General features: G+C 45.4%; 1 protein-coding gene across 1 annotated transcript in view; it reads left to right on the forward strand.

Moving 5' to 3' along the window:
• LOC124622495 (probable cytochrome P450 6a20) overlaps positions 1 to 20,136 on the forward strand; it is a 100,698-nt gene that overhangs the window by 18,847 nt on the left and 61,715 nt on the right. Inside the window, exons 2-3 of the mRNA XM_047148208.1 lie at positions 73 to 261; positions 17,612 to 17,742. Coding sequence (XP_047004164.1) covers positions 73 to 261; positions 17,612 to 17,742 — 320 coding nt within the window. The remainder of the gene's footprint in view (positions 1 to 72; positions 262 to 17,611; positions 17,743 to 20,136) is intronic.

The following is a 20,136-nucleotide window of genomic DNA, read 5'->3' on the forward strand; positions in this document are numbered from 1 at the left end:
TACAGGGTCAAGTGACCGTATAGCAAGTAGAACGCCAGGTAACTGAAGTGTGAAGCCTTTTGTTTGCTACAGCCAGATGGAAGGCCAGCCGTTCTGCGGCTTCTACCGCTTGCGGGATCCGCTGCTGCTCGTGAGGGATGCTGATCTGGCGAGGACGATGCTCGTCAGGGACTTCCCATCCTTCCACGACAACAGTGCTCGCGTCGACGAGAACCTCGATCCGTTGTTCGCGAGGAATCCATTCTTTCTTAAAGGCGAAAAGTAAGTATCGCCTACAAAATAATACGTTTAACTGAAAATCTTTTAAATTAGACTGTTTCGTGGAGAAGTATAAACGTTGTTGACTGCATACTTCATTGTACTTGTAATTGGCTACAGCTCGCTCTGCGTTAACATCAGTGCTGCTTCACAGCATCTGTATTTACAAAACGTGCAGACTGATTTTGCATTCAGAATGAGATTTTCACTCTGCAGCGGAATGTGCGCTGACATGAAACTTCCTGGCAGATTAAAACTGTGTGCCGTACCGAGACTCCAACTCGGGACCTTTGCGTTTCACGGGCAAGTGCTCTACCAACTGAGCTACCCAAGCACGACCACGCCTCCTCCTCACAGCTTTACTTCTGCCAGTACCTCGTCTCCTACCTTACAAACTTTACAGAAGCTCTCCTGCGAACCTTGCAGAACTAGCACTCCTGGAAGAAAGGATATTGCGGAGACATGGCTGTGGCTTCTGTGAAGTTTGGAAGGTAGGAGACGAGGTACTGGCAGAATTGAAGCTGTGAGAGCAGGTCGTGAGTCGTGCGTGAGTAGCTCAGTTGGTTGGGCACTTGCCCGCGAAAGGCAAAGGTCCCGAGGCCGAGTCTCGGTCCGGCACGCAGATTTAATCTGTCGTGAAATTTCAGATTTTGCATTGTTATCCATTTAGATGGATGTAAGGTAGCGATTCTTATCTTCAGTCATTGTTGTTTGGTACCATTTGACAAAATTAACAGTTCATTGCAACACTGTTGTAAAGTGCGTTGAATTCTATTAAGCTCGAACGATACGAAGTAGATAATTTCCTGACTGTCTGATGATAGCAAGGAATAACACAGAAGGCTTACTCATTTCTAAAACTGTCAATGGCTCAGAATGTATATTGTCTCTCCGGTTTCTGGGTGTAATTTAATTTTAAATTTATTGCTTGAAAAATAATCTTTAATGTTGAAAAAATAAATGTTACTCTTCTCTCTCCTGCAAGAGATTATTTCTTGAAATGAGAATAATGTCTTTCATTTACAGAGATAGATTTTATTTTATGTGGTGCACAATAAACGTATGGTGGAGAGAAGTGTGGTGTCACCGCCAGACACCACACTTGCTAGGTGGTAGCTTAAATCGGCCCCAGTCCATTAGTACATGTAGGACCCGCGTGTCTCCACTGTGTGATCGCAGACCGAGCGCCACCACAAGGCAGGTCTCGAGATACGGACTAGCACTCGCCCCAGTTGTACGGACGACTTTGCTAGCGACTACACGGACAAAGCATCGTTCATTAGCCGAGCAGATAGTTAGAATAGCCTTCAGCTAAGTCAATGGCTACGACCCAGGAAGGCGCCATTAGTCTTACATAGTTTGATAGTTATCGTATGAAATGTCTCATCAGGAATGCTGTATTCACATGAAGGAATAAAAGTTAAGTATTCGAGGAGCTGCATACTTTTCTTATTAGCATTCACTACTTATCCTGTTCCAGAATTCACGCCCGTCTGCGTTAGATAGCGTGCATTTCGGCCTCCTCTATCTACAAGGTGTTGGCACATTTGCCAACACATCAAGAAGTATAGATCTTGTCATATAACCGTGAATCAAGAATTGTTACCCTGGCGAAATAAGTTGAAAATACTAAAAACTGAAATGTTACTAATCTGATTTCCATGTATAAATGCTTTTAACTGGCGATGAGATGGAAGCAGGTAGGAGGACCTCAGGCAAGCTGCGTGTTAGAGATGTGCCCCATCCGGTCCACTGTCTTCTCATAGTACTCATATACAAGGCCGCAACTTGAGCCCCATGGGGGCAGGGTAAGTGTTTCATGGAACCAGCCATGAGATAACAGCCAAAGGCCGCCTGAAGGTTGCACCTAATCGCCGACGGCAGAGGGAAAAATTGCGCGATGTGGACCAATTTTGATGCCACAAAACGATTAAGAAACTCAACGCGTTGAAGTGTGTCCTTGCGGCCCAGGAGGTTCTGCGGATGACGTGTAATAGGCGACGGAAATTCGTTGCCGCTGTGCGTGAGACCGTGGGGGTAAAGGTAATGTCGAGGTACCGGCAAGCAGGGGTGCCACTTCACCTTCCTGGAGGCCTCGTCCAATGTACATGGCAGACGATTTGGTGACATTCATAGCACTGACAGCGGCAGCCCCATAACGTGTGACCAATTCGTGGGGTTGCCCATTCGGGCTGATACCGGAAACAGAAAACGATGGATCACTTTGTCGAAGGCACTACCGGAGTCTATAGCGACAACCGTTGCACGGAGTTCGCAGGCCGCCGCCATCGCAGTTAAGACGCGGCGTTCCCCTGTGGCAGTCTGTATGTTAACCCGTCCCCTAGGCGTCGTTTGCTCTGGAGAGAGGATATGAGGGAGTATTGTTCGGAGATGCATTGCCAGTAATCGAGCGAAAATCTTATAATCGGCATTGAGTAGGGTGAGCGGTCTGTAACTAATGACTGTCGAACCACGGGCTGGTTTGTGGATTGGAATGGTGATGCCCTCAACAAAGGCGGGTGGGATTGCTTGGTCAGATGTCATCAGTACTTGATACATGGTCGTCCACCACGGTGAGATGAGGTCCTGGTAAAATTCAATCGGTAAGCCGTCAATGCCGGGCGATCTGTTGACTGCACCCTTGTCGACTGCGTTGTCGACTTCGTCTCCTGTGACCACCACTGTCAAAGTATCAGCTTCCGTGTGGGGAAGGGTGCAAGTGATGTAATGGAAAATGGAGTCGTCTGCTTCAGTATCAGCATCTTCTATGGCGGTAGTAGTCGACGAATGCATGAACGATGTCCTTCTGATTGGTCATCTGTGGGCCATGAGGCGTGGTCAGAGTGTTGATGATCAGCCGACGACGTCGTCGCTCGTCGGACACTATATGATGCATGTATGGAATTTCCAAACCTATATGATTGTGGAGCCGTGTCCGTATCACCACCCCTTGCAATTTCCGGCGTACCAGCGCAGTTATCCTCGCCTTAGTTCTTTGCTGTTCCAATTGGTTGTCTGGGGTTGGTGGCTGAGTGTCCAGATCTCTGAGAATCGCATAATAGAAGTCAACAGTGTTGCGATGCCAGTCAGCTAGGTCCAAACCCGTATCGCATCAGTGTCCTCCGGATCGCTGGTTTGGCGCAGTCCATCCACCATGTCATTGTCGAGCGGTAGCGGGGAAGGCTGTCTATGTCTCAGTGACTTGTTCGCGACAAGTCAGGTCATGCGGGTGAGAAGTATTTAGTTTCCATGGCCTACGGCCCACTATACAGATTGCGGTGGAAGGAGGACCATGCAGATGTTAGCGCAATGGTCGGTAAAGGCTAGTGGCCAGCGTTCGGAGCCCCGTATTGCAGATCTACGAGTCTGTGAGGCATATATCCTGTCTAGAAGGGTTGCGGAATGGCTGGTAAGAAAGGTATGGTCAGAACGGTCGCCATGTTGAACTTCCCAGGTATCCCGAAGCAGGAGGTCCTGCACCACTATGCACAGATTCTGGCATATAGTATAATGTGCAACCTGCTCTTTATGGTGCAGAACGCAGTTAAACTCACCTCCTAGTAGGCAGTGGTTGTATTGCCCTGAAAACAGGGGGGCGATTTCCTCTGAATAAAACTGGCACAGTTCATGTCGTTGGTCGGTGCCTGAAGGAGCGTAGACATGAATGATGCGTGTCTCCAAGGCAGTGAGTGCCACGCCCCGAGTTGATGGAGGGAAGGCTACGACGGTCGTAGATGGCCACTCCATGGCCCATAGGATCACTCGCGGAGACGTGTGTGGTATAGCCATTGATATCTGGGAGACTGGACAAGTGAACTTCCTGCAGAAGGGCGAATTCAGTATCAAAAACCCAGAACATTTCCTGCATAAGGCTGATTTTCCCCCTGGAACGGATATTGTTGCTATCCGGTAGGCCTGGTGGTGGGCTGCTGGAGGCTGGTCCACTCTAGCGTCAGCGCAACGGTGTGGGCGTCGCAGTGGAACGTTATCCCGCTCGCCAGCAGGGGATTCTGGGGAGAGTATGAGAATATGGAACGGATATTGTTGTTATCCGGTAGCCCTGGTGACGGGCTGCTGGAGGCTGGTCCACTCTGGCGTCAGCGCAACGGTGTGGGCGTCGCAGTGGAACGTTATCCCGCTCGACAGCAGGGGATTCAGGGGAGAGTATGGAACGGATATTGTTATCTGGTAGGCCTGGTGGCGGGCTGCTGGAGGCTGGTCCACTCTGGCGTCAGCGCAACGGTGTGGGCGTCGCAGTCGAACGTTATCCCGCTCGAGAGCAGGGGATTCTGGGGAGAGTATGAGAGTATGGAACGGATATTGTTGTTATCTGGTAGGCCTGGTGGCGGGCTGCTGGAGGCTGGTCCACTCTGGCGTCAGCGCAACGGTGTGGGCGTCGCAGTGGAACGTTGCCCCGCTCGCCAGCAGGGGATTCTGGGGAGACTATGATTAGTGGATTGGCCCCAACGGCGCAGGATCACGTAACAGGTCCCACTCCCCGACCTCCTCCTCGTGCCACGCCGTGGAGGCGGGCATTGGTGTATCGTCCATTTTGTCTGCAGAAGATTATGTAGTGGTTTGTGGTGTAGTTTCGGCTGTGCTACGTCCAGTAAACAGTTCAGCGCCCGCATGGGGCATCGGGGAGAGGGGCGCAGGCACACATGTGGATGCCTCCGCGCTCATAACGTCTTCGTCGTCAGTAGCGGATTCGGGGTAGTCGTGCGGATCGATGGTTGCGTCATCGTCGACCTGCAACTTTCCTGTTGGTTGGAAACGGTGCGGCGCCTCCTGTTGCGACGTTTCGGATAACGTTGTTTCCTAATGCGAGCCTCCTTGTCCGCCGAAGGAAGGGAGTCGCGTCGCTCTGGAGGGAAGGCCGCCGTAGGGACGATGAGCGAGTCGATCTCCATCGTGCTGCCGAGGTAGGGTCAGCGGCCGGTCGCGCGGCTCCGTCGGAGCGGGGTAGATGACCGGCCGAGGCGGTGGGCCGTCCGAGGCGCTCTCCATCGGGGTATGGTCGGGCTCCTTTGTGGCGTCGTTTGTGGCGACCCGGTGGCGTCGAAAAACGGTAGGAGAAGGAGGAGCAGAGGCGCAGGTCACCGGTGGCACGGTAAGATGCGACGGGGGTAGTCCTTCGGCAGTTGGAAGTTGCGTAATACGCCGTTGACATTCGGATCTAAGGTGGCTTTCTTTGGCGCATCCGGAACAGGTCCGAGGCTGGCCGTCTTATATAATTATTGTACGGCATCCCGTCTTAGGACTAGACGTGGCTTCGGAGACCTGTCGGACGCCGTTTAGGACAGGGTATGTCAAAAACTGTGTCCACTTTTCTGCAGTGTGGCCAGGAACTGTGCCGTACGCTCGGAGTGCCGCGACGACTTCCTCTGCAGGAAGTTCGAATGGCAATTCGGAAATTCGTATCGTACGCTTACCTAAGCCAGCGTGGTCGACGGTTACCGCCCCTACTACATTGCCACCGGCATTACAGAAGCGGAGCCCCTGTTTAGTCTCACGTAGGATGTGTTTGCACGCCGCGTCGTTAATGATTCAAAATGGCTCTGAGCACTATGGGACCCAACTTCTGAGGTCATCAGTCCCCTAGAACTTAGAACTACTTAAACCTAACTAACCTAAGGACATCACACACATCCATGCCCAAGGCAGGATTCGAACCTGCGACCGTAGCGGTCTCGCGGTTCTAGACTGTAGCGCCTAGAGCCGCACGGCCACTTCGGCCGGCGCGCGTCGTTATTGATTTTAACATAGACAGTGCTGCTCACGATCGACAAATGTAGTTCGATAATATCGGTCGCCGGTATCTTCACTTCCTCTTGCAGAAAACGCTCCACCTCGAGTGCTTTGGGTCGGCATAATAGTTGCAGAAAGTAAATCGGAGTGTAGATTTATGGTAACGGTTCGCCGTGGATCGTATACGGAAAGCAGGCACTTAAGCAACGGCCGTCAGAATGTAAACAAGGCGAGGTCGCGCTCCGCACACGGAAAACACGGAAGCGTCTGCTCTGTTGCCCTGCCAAAGCCAGACTGCCTTTTTTGTTCGTTATTGTTCGTTGTGGACGTCCCATGACACCTGTTCAAGTTCATCGTTGATCCGTTCACTCAGTTTCTTATTACAGAGGGCAAGCCTCTCAGTTATCGAGTACGCCTAATCAACTACCCGTAAAAGTGGACGCGTTACCTCCATGTTTTCAAGCGACTGTAGCACGAAAACGGTACGTTTTCGGACGAGGCTGAAATTCAAAATATTACCTACTCACACCCCTCGACAAGTCCTAGAAGTTCGCAACACGAATTTCCGAACATCCTGTATATGAATGAGTGTTTCAGTATCTCTTCATTCTGTTTAGTAGTTTAGGGATATTTGTGTGAGAGCAATGAAGTGTAGTACTTGGTGTGATGATTAGTAATAAGCACAACAGATGATCCTTTTAAAAATACTTATATAAACTGAAAATCATATTTATTTATTGGAAGTGTTGTTCAAAAATGGCTGTGAGCACTATGGGACCTAACTGCTGAGGTCATCAGTCCCCTAGAACTAAGAACTAATTAAACCTAACTAACCTAAGGACATCACACACATCCATGCCCGAGGCAGGATTCGAACCTGCGACCGTAGCGGTCGCGCGGTTCCAGACTGTAGCGCCTAGAACCGCTCGGCTACACCGGCCGGCGGAAGTGTTGTGTACGACTTTGTGCACAATCTACATCTACATGCACATCTTCGTGATTACTCTTCTATTCACAATAAAGTGCCTGGTAGAGGGTTCAATGAACCATCTTCAAGCTGTCTGTCTACCGTTCCACTCTCGAATGGCACGTGGGAAAAACGAGCACTTAAATTTTTCTGTGCGAGCCCTGATTTCTCTTGTTTTATCGTGATGATCATTTCTCCCTATGTAGGTGGGTGCCAACCGAATGTTTTCACAATCGTAGGAGAAAACTGGTGATTGAAATTTCATGAGAAGATCCCATCGCAACGAAAAACGCCTTTGTTTTAATGATTGCCACTCCAATTCAGGTATCATGTCTGTGAAACTATCTTCCCTATTTCGCGATAATACAAAACGAGCTGCCCTTCTTTGTACTTTTTCGATGTCATCCGTCAGTCCTACCTGATGCGGATCCCACACCGCACAGCAGTACTCCAGAATAGGGCGGACAAGCGTGGTGTAAGCAGTCTCTTTAGTAGACCTGTTGCACCTTCTAAATGTTCTACCAATGAATCGCAGTCTTTGGTTTGTTCAACCCATAATATTATCTATGTGATCGTTCCAGTTTAGGTTATTTGTTACTGTAATCCCTAAGTATTTAGTTGAATTTACAGTCCTCAGATTTGTGTGACTTATCGCGTAATCAAAATTTAGCTGATGGCTTTTAGTACTCGTGTGAATAACTTCACACTTTTCCTTATTCAGGGTCACTTGTCACTTTTCCCACCATACAGATATCTTATCTAAATCAATTTGCAAGTCGTTTTGATCATCTGATGTCTTCACAAGACGGTAAATGACAGCATCATATGCAAACAATCTAAGACGGTTACTCAGATTGTCTCGTATGTCGTTAATATAGATTAGGAACAATAGAGGGCGTATAACACATCCTTGGGGAACGCCGGATATTACTTCTGTTTTACTCGACGACTTTCCGTCTATTACTATGAACTGTGAACTTACTGACAGGAAATCACGAATCCAGTCGCACAACTGAGGCGATACTCCGTAGGCACGCAGTTTGGTTAGAAGACGCTTGTGAGGAACGGTGTCGAAAGCCTTCTGGAAATCTAAAAATATGGAATCAACTTGACATCCCCTGTCGATAGCACTTATTACTTCATGAATATAAAGAGCTAGTGGTGTTTCACAAGAACGATATTTTCTGAATCTGTGCTGACTGTGTGTTAATAAATCGTTTTCCTCGAGGTACTTCTCAATGTTCGAATACAGTATATATTCTAAAACCCTACTGCAAATCGACGTTAGTGATATAGGCCTGTAATCCAGCGGATTACTCCTACTTCCCCTTTTGGGTATTGGTGTGACTTGAGCAATTTTCGAGTCTTTAGGTACATATCTTTCTATGAGCGAGTGGTTATATATAATTGTTAAATATGGAGGTATTTTATCAGCATACTCTGAGAGGAACCTGACTGGCATACAATCTGAACCGGAGGCCTTGCCTTTATTAAGTGTTTTAAGCTGCTTCGTTACTCCGAGGATATCTACTATGTTTCTCATCTTGGCAGTTGTTCTTGATTGGAATTCAGGAATATTTACTTCACCTTCTTTGGTGAAGGAGTTTTGGAAAACTGTGTTTAATAATAATGGTGAGGCGAGGTGAGATACGGAGTGGTGTGGCAGCTGTCGTTGTAGGAAAGCAGAACAGCAGCAGAAATGATGAACGAACAAGTTAACACAATAAACAGAAGATTTACTTACTTTCTCCAAATCTACAAAGACTCATTACAGGTAATACAGCAAGAAACAGTCCATTTATCACAGAACGAGGCGCGAACGATAATGTCGAAGCCATTGTTGGGAGAGCGGCAGCAACTGGCTCTCGTACATTGTGGCGGCAGAGGGGCTCGGGATACAGAGCTGCTGGAGGTGTGGCATGGCTGGTCTGCCGGGACACGAGCGACCGCTGTCGGCGTCAGGCGGAAATTATAAATTCCTTTGCTATGGCGCCTGTAGGGTGGTATCGATACATGATACCACAGGAAGCGAGAGAACCTTGGAGAACTCTGAACTTCAGATTTCATGTAGGGAAGAACTTTAAATGTGTATGTAATCAGGTGCAGATCCAGGACCAAAACACTGAGAGTTTCAATTAAGTATCCATTGCCCTTATTTGGGAATTTAGGTGTTACCTGTGGACTATTTTTCTGGGTAGTTTCACCTGATTCAGAGGTTATTTACCCTTTGAGTGCTCAGGATTGGGAGTGTGGGGACAGACAGCAGGCAATTTAAATACAGGATGCCCAGGACAAATAGTCAATATTCAGGGATATCACAGGATTTGAAGCAAAAATCTTCATTCAGAAATATGCCCTACTCTGAATGATTTCTGAAATAGAACATATTTAATGTACATTGTTATTTATTTTCTTTACTATTCAATACATCGTCAGGTAACACGTACAGCAATTAGAAGACATTGCAAAATGGGCTTTACAAACTAATAATTGAAAAATATGTATGTTTAACTCATTCTCCTCTAAGCATTATCGTACATGTCATATAAGAGGTGTTCCACTGTTTACAATAAGTGTTCGAATATCCCACTGTCAACTTCAATGCATCTCTTGGGAGAACACTTCACTAATGAGGACTGCACTATCCATGATGCGACCAAACAGTTCATCTCATCATCCGTTTGTGCACCTCAGACTTCACCCAACTCCATAAACATTAATCTAATAGCGTAAGGTCTGTGATTAGCGTAAGTGCAGTTGAGATGTTCCTTCACCTGTCTGGTAAAATATGGAGGAGCTTCGTCATGCTGGAAGTGCACTGCAGTCCACGTGGCCAAAGAAACGTCCTCCAGGTGTTCAACAAACAAACATTACAAAAATATAAGTAATTCTGTTCCGTCATTCGCTAGTTTAAATTGACTCGAGATATCAACATGTTACCGATCGTGCCGCACCAAACATTAATCGAAGACCGAACTGGAAATAGGTTTCAATTGTAGCGTGTGGATTTCCCTGCGACCATTGCTGATTATTATGTGTGTTATTGATTAAGAGTGCAAACGGAATTCCATTGTTAAATGCAGAGGAGAGAGCGAAAAGCTGGGAAGAGTACATTGAAGGCTTCTATGAGGGGGGAGGTTTGTCAAGTGATAGAAGAAGATACAGGAGTCAATTTAGAAGAGAAGGGGATCCAGTATTAGAATCAGAATCTAAGAGAGCTTTGAAGGACTTCAGATCAAATAAGGCACAAGTGAACAAGAATTACATGCTCTGCCGAAAGGACTGGACAGTCTAATGAATAAAGAATATGGATTGAGAGTAAATCGAAGAAAGGCGAAAGTAATGATAAGTAGCAGAAATTCCATCAGAGTTTCTAAAATCATTAGGGGAAGTGGCAATAAAACGACTATCCACATTAGTGTGTAGAATGTATGAGTCTGCCAGTATACTGTCTGACTTTCGGAAGAACATCATCCACAAATTTCTAAGAATGTAAGAGGTGACAAGTGCGAAAATTATCGCACAACCAGCTTAACAGCTCATGCATTCAAATTGCAGACAAGAATAATATACAGAAGAATGGAAAATAAAATTGAGAATGTATAAGATGACGATCAGTTTGGCTTTAGGTAACGTGAAGGCACCAGAGAGGCAATTCTGACGTCGCGGTTAATAATGGAAGCAAGACTAAAGAAAAATCAAGACACGTTCATAGGATTTGTCGACCTGGAAAAAGCGTTCGACAATGTAAAATGGTGCAAGATGATCGAAATTCTGAGAAAAATAGGGGTAAGCTATAGGAAGAGATGGGTAATATACAGTTTTTACAAGAACCAAGAGGGAATAATAAGAGTGGCCGACCAAGAACGAAACGGTTGCGTTAAAAAGGGTGTAAGACAGGGCTGTAGTCTTTCGCCCCTACTGTTCAATCTGTAAATCGAAGAAGTAATGACGAAATTGTTCAGGAGTGGAATTAAAATTCAGGGTGAAAGGGTATCAATGATACGATTCGCTGATGACATTGCTATCCTGAGTGACACTGAACAAGAATTACATGATCTGCTGAGTGGACTGGACAGTCTAATGAGTAAAGAATATGGATTGAGAGTAAATCGGAGAAAGGCGAAAGTAATGATAGGTGGTAGAAATGAGAAGAGCGAGAAACAACATCAGAATAGATGGTCACGAAGTAGATGAAGTTAAGGAGTTCTGCTATCTAGGCAGCAAAATAACCGATGACGGACGGAGCAAGAAGGACATCAAAAGCAGACAAGCACTGGCAAAAAGGGCATTCCTGGCCAAGAGAAGTCTACTAGTATCAAACATAGCTCTTAATGTGATGAAGAAATTTCTGAAAATATACGTTTGGAGCAGAGCATTGCATGGTAGTGAAACATGGACTGTAGGAAAATCGGAACAGAAGAGAATCGAAGCAATTGAGCTGTGGCGCTACAGAAGAATTCTGAAAATGGGGTGCACTGATATGGCAAGGAATGAGGAGGTTCTGCGCAGAATCGGAGAGGAAAGGCATATGTGTAAGACACTGACGAGGCGAATGGACATCTGAGGTCATGAGTCCCCTAGACTTAGAACTACTTAAGCCAAACTAACCTAAGGACATCACACACATCCATGCCCGAGACAGGATTCGAACCTGCGACCGTATCAGCAGCGCGGTTCCGGACTGAAGTGCCTAGAACCAATCGACCACAGCGGCCGGCACGTAGGTTGGTGCTGCTTTGAGATGAAGAGGATGGCACAGGAGAGAAATTCATCAGTCAGATGACTGATGACTCAAAAAAAAAAAAAAAAAAAAGAAGGAAATTGATTCTGGGTAAATGTGGCTTCCTTAGTGAATAGTGTGTTAATGGAAGCAAACGACAACTGTTATTTAACCTGTGACGAATTTCAAGTCGTGTGGCGTCACGCCAATGTGAAGATTGTTGACACGCTATGTGTGAACTGGGTACACGTGTTCGTGAGACAATGACACGCTTAGGAAGTCGACGTGTGCTTATAGCAGGACTGCCGCTGCACCATTTCAACAATGTGTTGGTGTTACTACACAGGTTGTTGAACTACAAGTTCAGAGGGAAAATGAGAACTTGGAAGAATACCTGTTTCACGAAGTGTACTGGAAATCTGGTAAAGTCTCAACGATCAGGAATTCAGCGTGTCAAAAATGCACCGACGGGATCCTTCGACAGAAGCAGTAGCACTACCATCGCAGAAGCCGGAAGCATACACCATATCTGCGTATTCTTGCAGACGTGTGGCATTTTAGCCGGCGCGTGTACAAACACAGTCAACTGATGCTTGTCTCTGATGCATTCATCCCCTCGCACTATTTCACTCACAAGAGACCATAGACAACTATGTGTTCAAGTTTAATGGCACAAGGACGTTTCGAGCAAAGAGGTTGAAGGCAACGAAATAGGTTGGGCCACAATAAAACGTCAAAGATGGTGGGGGGGGGGGGGGGGGGGGCAGGGCGAGGGGGTAAGACGCTGAAGTGTGCGGCACTAACCAGAAAACAAATGCACATCAAAGGTGTTCTATCTCGTAAACCATGCGAAATAGGGCATATGTCCATATGAAATATTTTTCTCCAAATGAACGTTCCTGCCCTATCCCTGGGACACCGTGTTCATTCCTGTACCACGAAATAGGAGAAGCACCACAAACTGTTTTAAACTTAAGGTTGTTTTGAACACTACGCTTTTTTACTGAACTTAGTCCTGTTGGAGGCTGTATGCCGTTGCCTTCCTCTTACCTCTGAAGTGACTTACGGAAGCAGTAAAGGGCGGTCTTACAGTTTAATGTGAATTCCAGACTATGGTGTAATTTGACATATTCTACATGAACAAGTCATTGGCAAGGCGAAGAACTTGATAAATGACAAAAATAGTCCTGCGTCCGATTCGTGATCGGAATCATAGCCTTTTGATTTTTATTGTTATTCCTCATACCATTTTTTTGTACAAGTAACGTAGAATACGTGTACACTTGTACTGTTGTTTCTCCAAGTTTTCAGTATGTTGCCTTAGTTTCGTTCCTTGCCGGCAGACGACTGGGATGGTAGTGTGTACCGAACTATACTTACTTTTTCTAAGGGTATGTAAAACTTAATTTAACTGTAATAAATTGATCCCATAGAAACATCTAATCTTACGAAGTAAAAATACAATAATGATATTGAAAAAACTAATAAAAATAAACAGTAAGATATACAGGGCGATCCGAAACTCCGCCGTCAAACTTTCAGAGTGATAGTATGGAACAAAGCAAGAAAAGATTTCCAGTAACATGGAATCTAAAAATGATTATCTTAAGAGCTATGAGCACTTGTTCAGTAGAGGAAATGTGTTTCCCAGTAGCGGAGATCAACACGAGCTCAAAGATCTAAAGGTACGAATTTTAGAGACCATGTTTACTAGAAATTTTTTTCTTGCTTTCGTCCGTACTACCATCTCTCAGAATATGGAGGGTAAATAACTTTCAGTAGTATATCTGTTTCATACAATAGGGAAGATGAACTGGTATTCAAAGCTCTGGAGGTATGCATCTGAGAGTCCATGTTTACTAGGCATTTTTTTCTTGTTTTGGGCCTCACTACCGCCTCTGACAGTTTGTCGGTGGAGTTCTGGTTCATCCTGTAGAGAGAAAATGGAAAAAAAGGAACAGAAAAGACAAGAAAGGATAAGAAAGAGATTTGTCACTATTACTAAGGCAGGTGAAGGAACCGACAATTACCATGACAATTTTTTGGTAATCTTAAGCAGTCTCAATAGCAAGGCTACTTTACTTCCACTTTCCTATTCAAACTAGCTTCAGGAAGCTCATAGTTCAGAAAACAAGTTAATAGGCACCGGCGTATTTACCGTTTCACCACTTCTGCGATTCATTAGGTACTGGAGATTCAGTCTCTCTTTCAGAATTGCCTTCGTACAGGAAGAGTGCTGGGTTTCGGATCCAAAGCCATCTGACGGCTTACTTGTCGCGTTTCCCCTTCATTCGGTTTGTTCTTATCCTGGTGTCGAGCCGTCTTTTTTCTACGCCAGTCGTAACTTTCTGCCCTGGGCAGGCATCTGTTGGTCAGCGTGCTCTCTTTTACGTGCAAGAAGCCGACCTGACCTCATCTTGCGATGTCTTGTAGAATGGATTGCCCTGAAGCTGCTGTTTCCCTTATACCATCAAGGACTCACTAACAGGTGATTCCAACAGGACATGGTCAGCTATACCAATGGGTCAGCAAGTATAACTGTTTTGATCCGCTATCTTGGTTCCTGTAAATAGTGTGGATATGAACCACGTCCTGCCAGATACTGAATCAAACCAGCGTCTTGTTCTGTTTTAAACGTTTCGAGTCTCTCACTGGAATTTTAGAAGAAGTGATATGTTTGCCTTACAGCAGCACAAATTCATAAAATGCTCTCTGATGAAAATGCAATTATCTTCTCGAATCTCCTGTATTTCATTTACTTCACGTGGCTTCCTTTTCTTCATTAGAGACTTTCATTGTATCACTTTTCAGCCAAAGGTATTCGCTAACGAGCCACTCTAGATCACTTGCTCCTTGAATCAAAACACTCAATCAACTTCACTAAATGACGTCTGAAAATACCGCCAGTAGAGTTAATATCGACCCCAAGTACGTCTCTAGGTGGACATCTTATCCACTGAGTATATGTCTGAGGGGTCAGGAAATTATCTGGAAGGCAAAGGGAACAAACAGGAGCATTACAACATTTCAGTTGTGTATAATTCTAATTCGACGATTAGTAACTTGACGACTAGCCGAGCTTCTTCTGGTTATCCATCATCAAAGTATATTAAGTTTTGACTCACATAGAAACTTATCACCGAATCAGTCTGCTATAAGTACTTAACGTACTCGCTGCATGTACTGGTTCGGATTATCGAAGTCTACGACAACCGCATTATGTAACTATCGTTCAACGGTTAGTAAAGTACCACAATTTGCGAGCGGCATTAACTTTCTTTTTATTTTTTTATTGAAAACATCCGTATTGCTATGGCGTTCACAACTGTCAGATATGATGTACAGCAAGTGAGACACCTTTTTACTAACGCACTGTACAGCATAGACTTTGTGCATGGCTTCACAGGGCGTTCCCCGTGCTGCTGGTTTACGCACCACGCATTACCTTAAACCATGTCCGAGGTTTCCATTGGGATCGATTTCTAGTGCAGTTGATATGCCGAATCGCGTCCGTTGCATGCTCAACTGCTTTACCGGAAGTGGTGCATCCTGATTTTTCCTTTCTGTATTTATTAAGGCTAGCGATTTTACTTTCATGGTTACACTCGCTTAGCTCTGATCAAGAACTCCGCCATATTTGAAGAATTAGGCCTGAGAAGTTGCAGAGGATATGTGTAGAAATCCAGCTCAGGCTTTTTTCCGAATTACTAATGGAAAACCAATGATCGTAGGTATTTTGGTGAAGAATGACATTTGAACCAAGTCTGTATCGCCACAATAAAGTTATACACAACAACAAAGCTGGGAATTTCCCTTATGACCTACGGCTTCGTGTCTTATCCTTCACTGCTTACATATTTGCACGTTCCATATCACATACCAGCTTGTTTTCAACCTCCTTCTCCTCCCAGACCGTGAAATCTGAGATCTGTCTATCCCATCAACTATAACCTAATCTGACTTTAAAATAAAGACTTTAACCCTTCTTTCCTCATACCTCTGAAATCCAACCCATCTCCTTCCATGCACACTCATGCTCATAAATTAAGGATAATGCTGATACATGATGAAACAACGCTCTCGCGGTCGGTTTGCGGGTTTAAATCACCTCGGGTTATGAGCATGCGGTGCATTTAACCTGCGGTCGTTCCACGGTGGCGCCGGCAGCAGTCAACATACGCAGAGGTGTGTTGGTGCATGTCAGAGTACGGTGCAGCGAGTAAATGTGCAGACGTTTCCAGACGTGCTTATGGTGACTGTGTGTTGAAAATGGCTCAAAGCACACATACTGGTGACGTTATGAGGGGTCGAATACTAGGGCGAGTGGAGGCTGGTCAAACACAGCAGGTCGTAGCACGGGCCCTCCGTGTGCCACAAAGTGTGATCTCAAGATTATGGCAACGATTCCAGCAGACAGGAAACGTGCCCAGGCTCTACACTACGGGACGTCCACAGTGTAAAACACCACAAGAGGACCGATATCTCACCATCAGTGCCCGCAGACGGCCACGGAGTACTGCAGGTAGCCTTGCTCAGGACCTTACCGCAGCCACTGGACACACAGTCTACATGCGACTGAACAGACATGGTATATTCTCCCGGAGACCTGCAAGGTGCATCCCACTGACCCCTGGTCACAGGAGAGCCCATTAAGCCTGGTGTCAAGAACATAGTACATGGTCATTGGAACAGTGGTCCCAGGTTATGTTCACGGACGAGTCCAGGTATAGTCTGAACAGTGATTCCCGCCTGATTTTCACCTGGCGTGAACCAGGAACCAGATACCACCCTTTTAATGTCCTTGAAAGCGACATGTATGGAGGTCATGGTTTGATGGTATGGGGTGGGATTATGATTGGTGCACGCACACCACTGCATGTCTTTGACAGAGAAACTGTAACAGGGCAGGTGTATCGGGATGTCATTTTGCACCAGTATGTCCGCATTTTCAGGGGTGCAATGGGTACCACCTTCCCACCGAGTTCCCATCGTGGAGGAATACCTTGTAACATAAGATATCAGGTGAATGGCGTGGTCTGACTGTTCTTGATACCTAAACCCCATCGAGCACGTCTGGGATGCTCTCGGTCGACGTATCACTGCACGTCCTCAAAGCCCTACGACACTTCGGGTGCTTCGACAGGCACTGGTGCAAGAATGGGAGGCTATACCCCAGCAGCTGCTCGACCATCTGATCCACGGTATGCCAACCCGTTGTGCGGCCTGTGTAAGTATGCATGGTGATCATATCCCATATTGATGTCGGGGTACATGCGTAGGAAACAGTGGCGTTTTGTAGCACATGTGTTTCGGGACGGTTTTCTCAACTTCTCACCGATACTGTGGACTTACAGACCTGTGTCGTTTGTTTTCCCTATGTGCCTAAGCTATTAGCGCCAGTTTCGTGTAGTGCCACGTTGTGTGGCACTACATTCTGCAATTATCCTTTGCACCAAAATTCCTTACTTAGAAAATGCTAACCAGGTTTCAATCACACCACAATCCTCATACGTCTCAACATCGCACACATCGTCATCTCATAAAGATTATTCATATTCACTCTTATAAATCTATGTTTATGTATGTAATTATTTTAATAACTGGCTGAAGAGCGGCAATTTGACCATTTATAATCCATCCTTCTAGGGTAGAAATGGAAATAGCAGGTAAATAAAGGAAAGAAAGTCCTTACTGAAGCACAAAATAGTGTTATGATGCCCTTTGTTCTCTTATATTCTATGTGGTGTGTAGCAGCAACTCTGTTATGATTATTTGTCTCCTGCTTTTCCATTATTATGTCTAAGTGTACAGCTGATATCATCTTATGTCTGACGCTGTACAGAGTTTGCCTTCACAGTAGTAAGTCACGGGCGCTGACGTGGCAGCACTGTACTAAGAGGCGCGGCTGTTTACAGGTGGAGGAAGCTACGCTCGCAGCTGAGTCCGTCCTTCACGGCGAGCCGCCTGAAGCCGATGTTCCTGCTGATGAAGGAAGTGTGCGACGACCTGGTGCGGGTGCTCAAGGACCACTCCAAGGCTGGCGGAGGTAGCTTCAGTGACTCTGTAACCTCCCCACCACAACTGTTTCTGTCTGAGATGTAGCCCAACTTTACCTCCCACTCTACAAAGATCTACGTAGCCCCAAAATTACGTCCCCAGAAACTATTATCCAACTTAAACTCATATGCTCACTGAAGTGAGCTTTAACCGGTCTGAATACAATTTGTCTTTATGATAAATGCGCGACTGAAGTAAAACAATTATGTGGCCCTAATCAGAATTTCCACTTACCTTGCGTCTTGACAACATTTTTGCAGAGTTGTCGAAAGCACAATAGCAAAGAGCAAGCAGGCAGCGACTGAGCTATATTTCTATTCTAAATATAATTTCCAAACTATATTCAAACTATTGTATACCACATGATAAACAGTGGGATGGGGAGAGTAACTATCCCTATGAAATGATATTCCAAGACAACGCTTTTAGAACGAAGTATGTATTCAAAAAGACAGAGTAAAACTGAATCGTATCATCTTCATCTTTGCCTAGGTGTGGTGTGTTGTCTTCCAGAACCTTACCTCTGCTCTGCCGCGATTGGTCCGTTTGCTTTTAAATTTCGGAGGGCGTTGCGTTCTGTGGAGAGACCTGCTGACGACAAGAGTATCGAGTGCTGCTGCCGGAGTGAGACGGGGAGTTTAGTTACCGGTTGTGTGGCAGCGCAATGTTGCGGGAAAGCTGGTATAACATCCTGTGAACGCACGTGATTGCTACGAGCGTGTGTACCCGGGACGGCGGCAGTCGTTCTGGACGGGCTGTGTGATAAGTAAGCTCGGCGTGGCAACTGTTGACGCGGCGTGTCCGCGTTGCTATGGCGGAGCTGGGGCGATTGACATAACTCGAGTTGGTGCTGGTGGCAACCTGTCGCCGAATGCTTATCTGCCTTCTGGAATAACGGTGAGAATTTCTTGACTTGATGTGTCTCACTCAGTTTCTGCCCGTGTCGTCGGGTGCGTTTTGCTCTAAGGTCGTGTGCCATGGTGTTTCGCAATTTTAGTAGGCTAAGGCGTGCCCGAAATCCCGATTCAATGATCTGCTGTTGTATTGTCAAGTGTAACTATCACTAGAAAAGAGTGTCAACACTCTGTGCCTTAATAACTGAACCTAAAATATTATCTGTGGTTGAAATTTTGCTCTGACCCAATGGCAATAACGATCTTGTATTTTACAATTTGTTGAGTGGTATTATTATTTAGTACTGGCCGTCACATTTACTAAGTCGAAGATTTACGAAGGCCAGTGGGCGTCATTAACAGTTCCTGCCTAGACAGGCGTTATATTTTGAACTATGTGTTTCAATGTTTAGTAATTTTTATTTTATGTGTTATAGAGACTTGCTGTCATGCCCTATATGGTCGATTCGCCACGTTGGTGAAGTTTCTAGTTGTTCTGCTGGTCTGTGCCATATTGCTAAAGCAGGCGGTCCTAGCACAGCTGATTGTAAATTTTTCCAACTGGTGAGGAGCATGGGCAGATTTTAAGTGCTAGCTCACTAACTTCAACCATTCTCAAATATTTATTACTACCGATATTCAGGCCCTTCAGGCCGAGTGGTGACGTCACTACCCCTTTTCGTTTATTAATTTTATCTTGTTAGCTTGTTTCATTAAAAAAACCTTTGGTATATGAATTTGTCTTGTGGTTATATTTGATTGGCCCTTCTGGCCGAATGATTAAAGTCATTCCTTTCAGTAACTTATTTTATTTGTCAATCATTAATCAAAGGTGTTGGGTCCTTCACACCGCGATTATCTACTTATGTTGAATCTTAAGGTTGTCATGCTTACATTACAGTTGTGAATGTTCAGCGGCCCTTCAGGCCTGGAGTTTAAAAAATTTTATGGTGTTTTAATGTTTAATAAAATTAAATTGTGTTTGAAACTGTAACCTCATTTAGGTCTAAGCTTTCACTCCCTGCAGCCTTTGAACTCTGCTTACCTTACGTTTTGGTTAAGTTTTCCCATACCACGACGTATCAAAAACTTCGCGTGAACACATAACAAAGCTACGTTTAACAAAGTGAACAATGATTTAAAAAAAAGTAGAATGTTAACAGAGAATTTCTACAAAAACCAAAGAGCTTAATCGGTTAATATGTTAATGCGTGACTCAGGGAACTGGGGTGGTCTTTCTCTCAGCTCTGAACAAGCGAACAAATTTAACTAGCTGCCAATAATCATTTTCACAAATTAGGTGCCCAATGCCTCAGTCTTAACTCGACTTCTTGTCTTTAAAAAAAGTTACATTATTCAAAATTTATATTTCTTTCACCTTTCAATGTATACGTCATGTTCATCCTTGCTGTCCTTCACAATAAATATTTCTTCGTCTAACAGATACCATCACAAGTCAACACAGCACTACTGAATACGTCCATCACCTA

Source organism: Schistocerca americana, chromosome 7 (genome assembly GCF_021461395.2).
Source record: "Schistocerca americana isolate TAMUIC-IGC-003095 chromosome 7, iqSchAmer2.1, whole genome shotgun sequence".
NCBI lineage: Eukaryota > Metazoa > Arthropoda > Insecta > Orthoptera > Acrididae > Schistocerca > Schistocerca americana.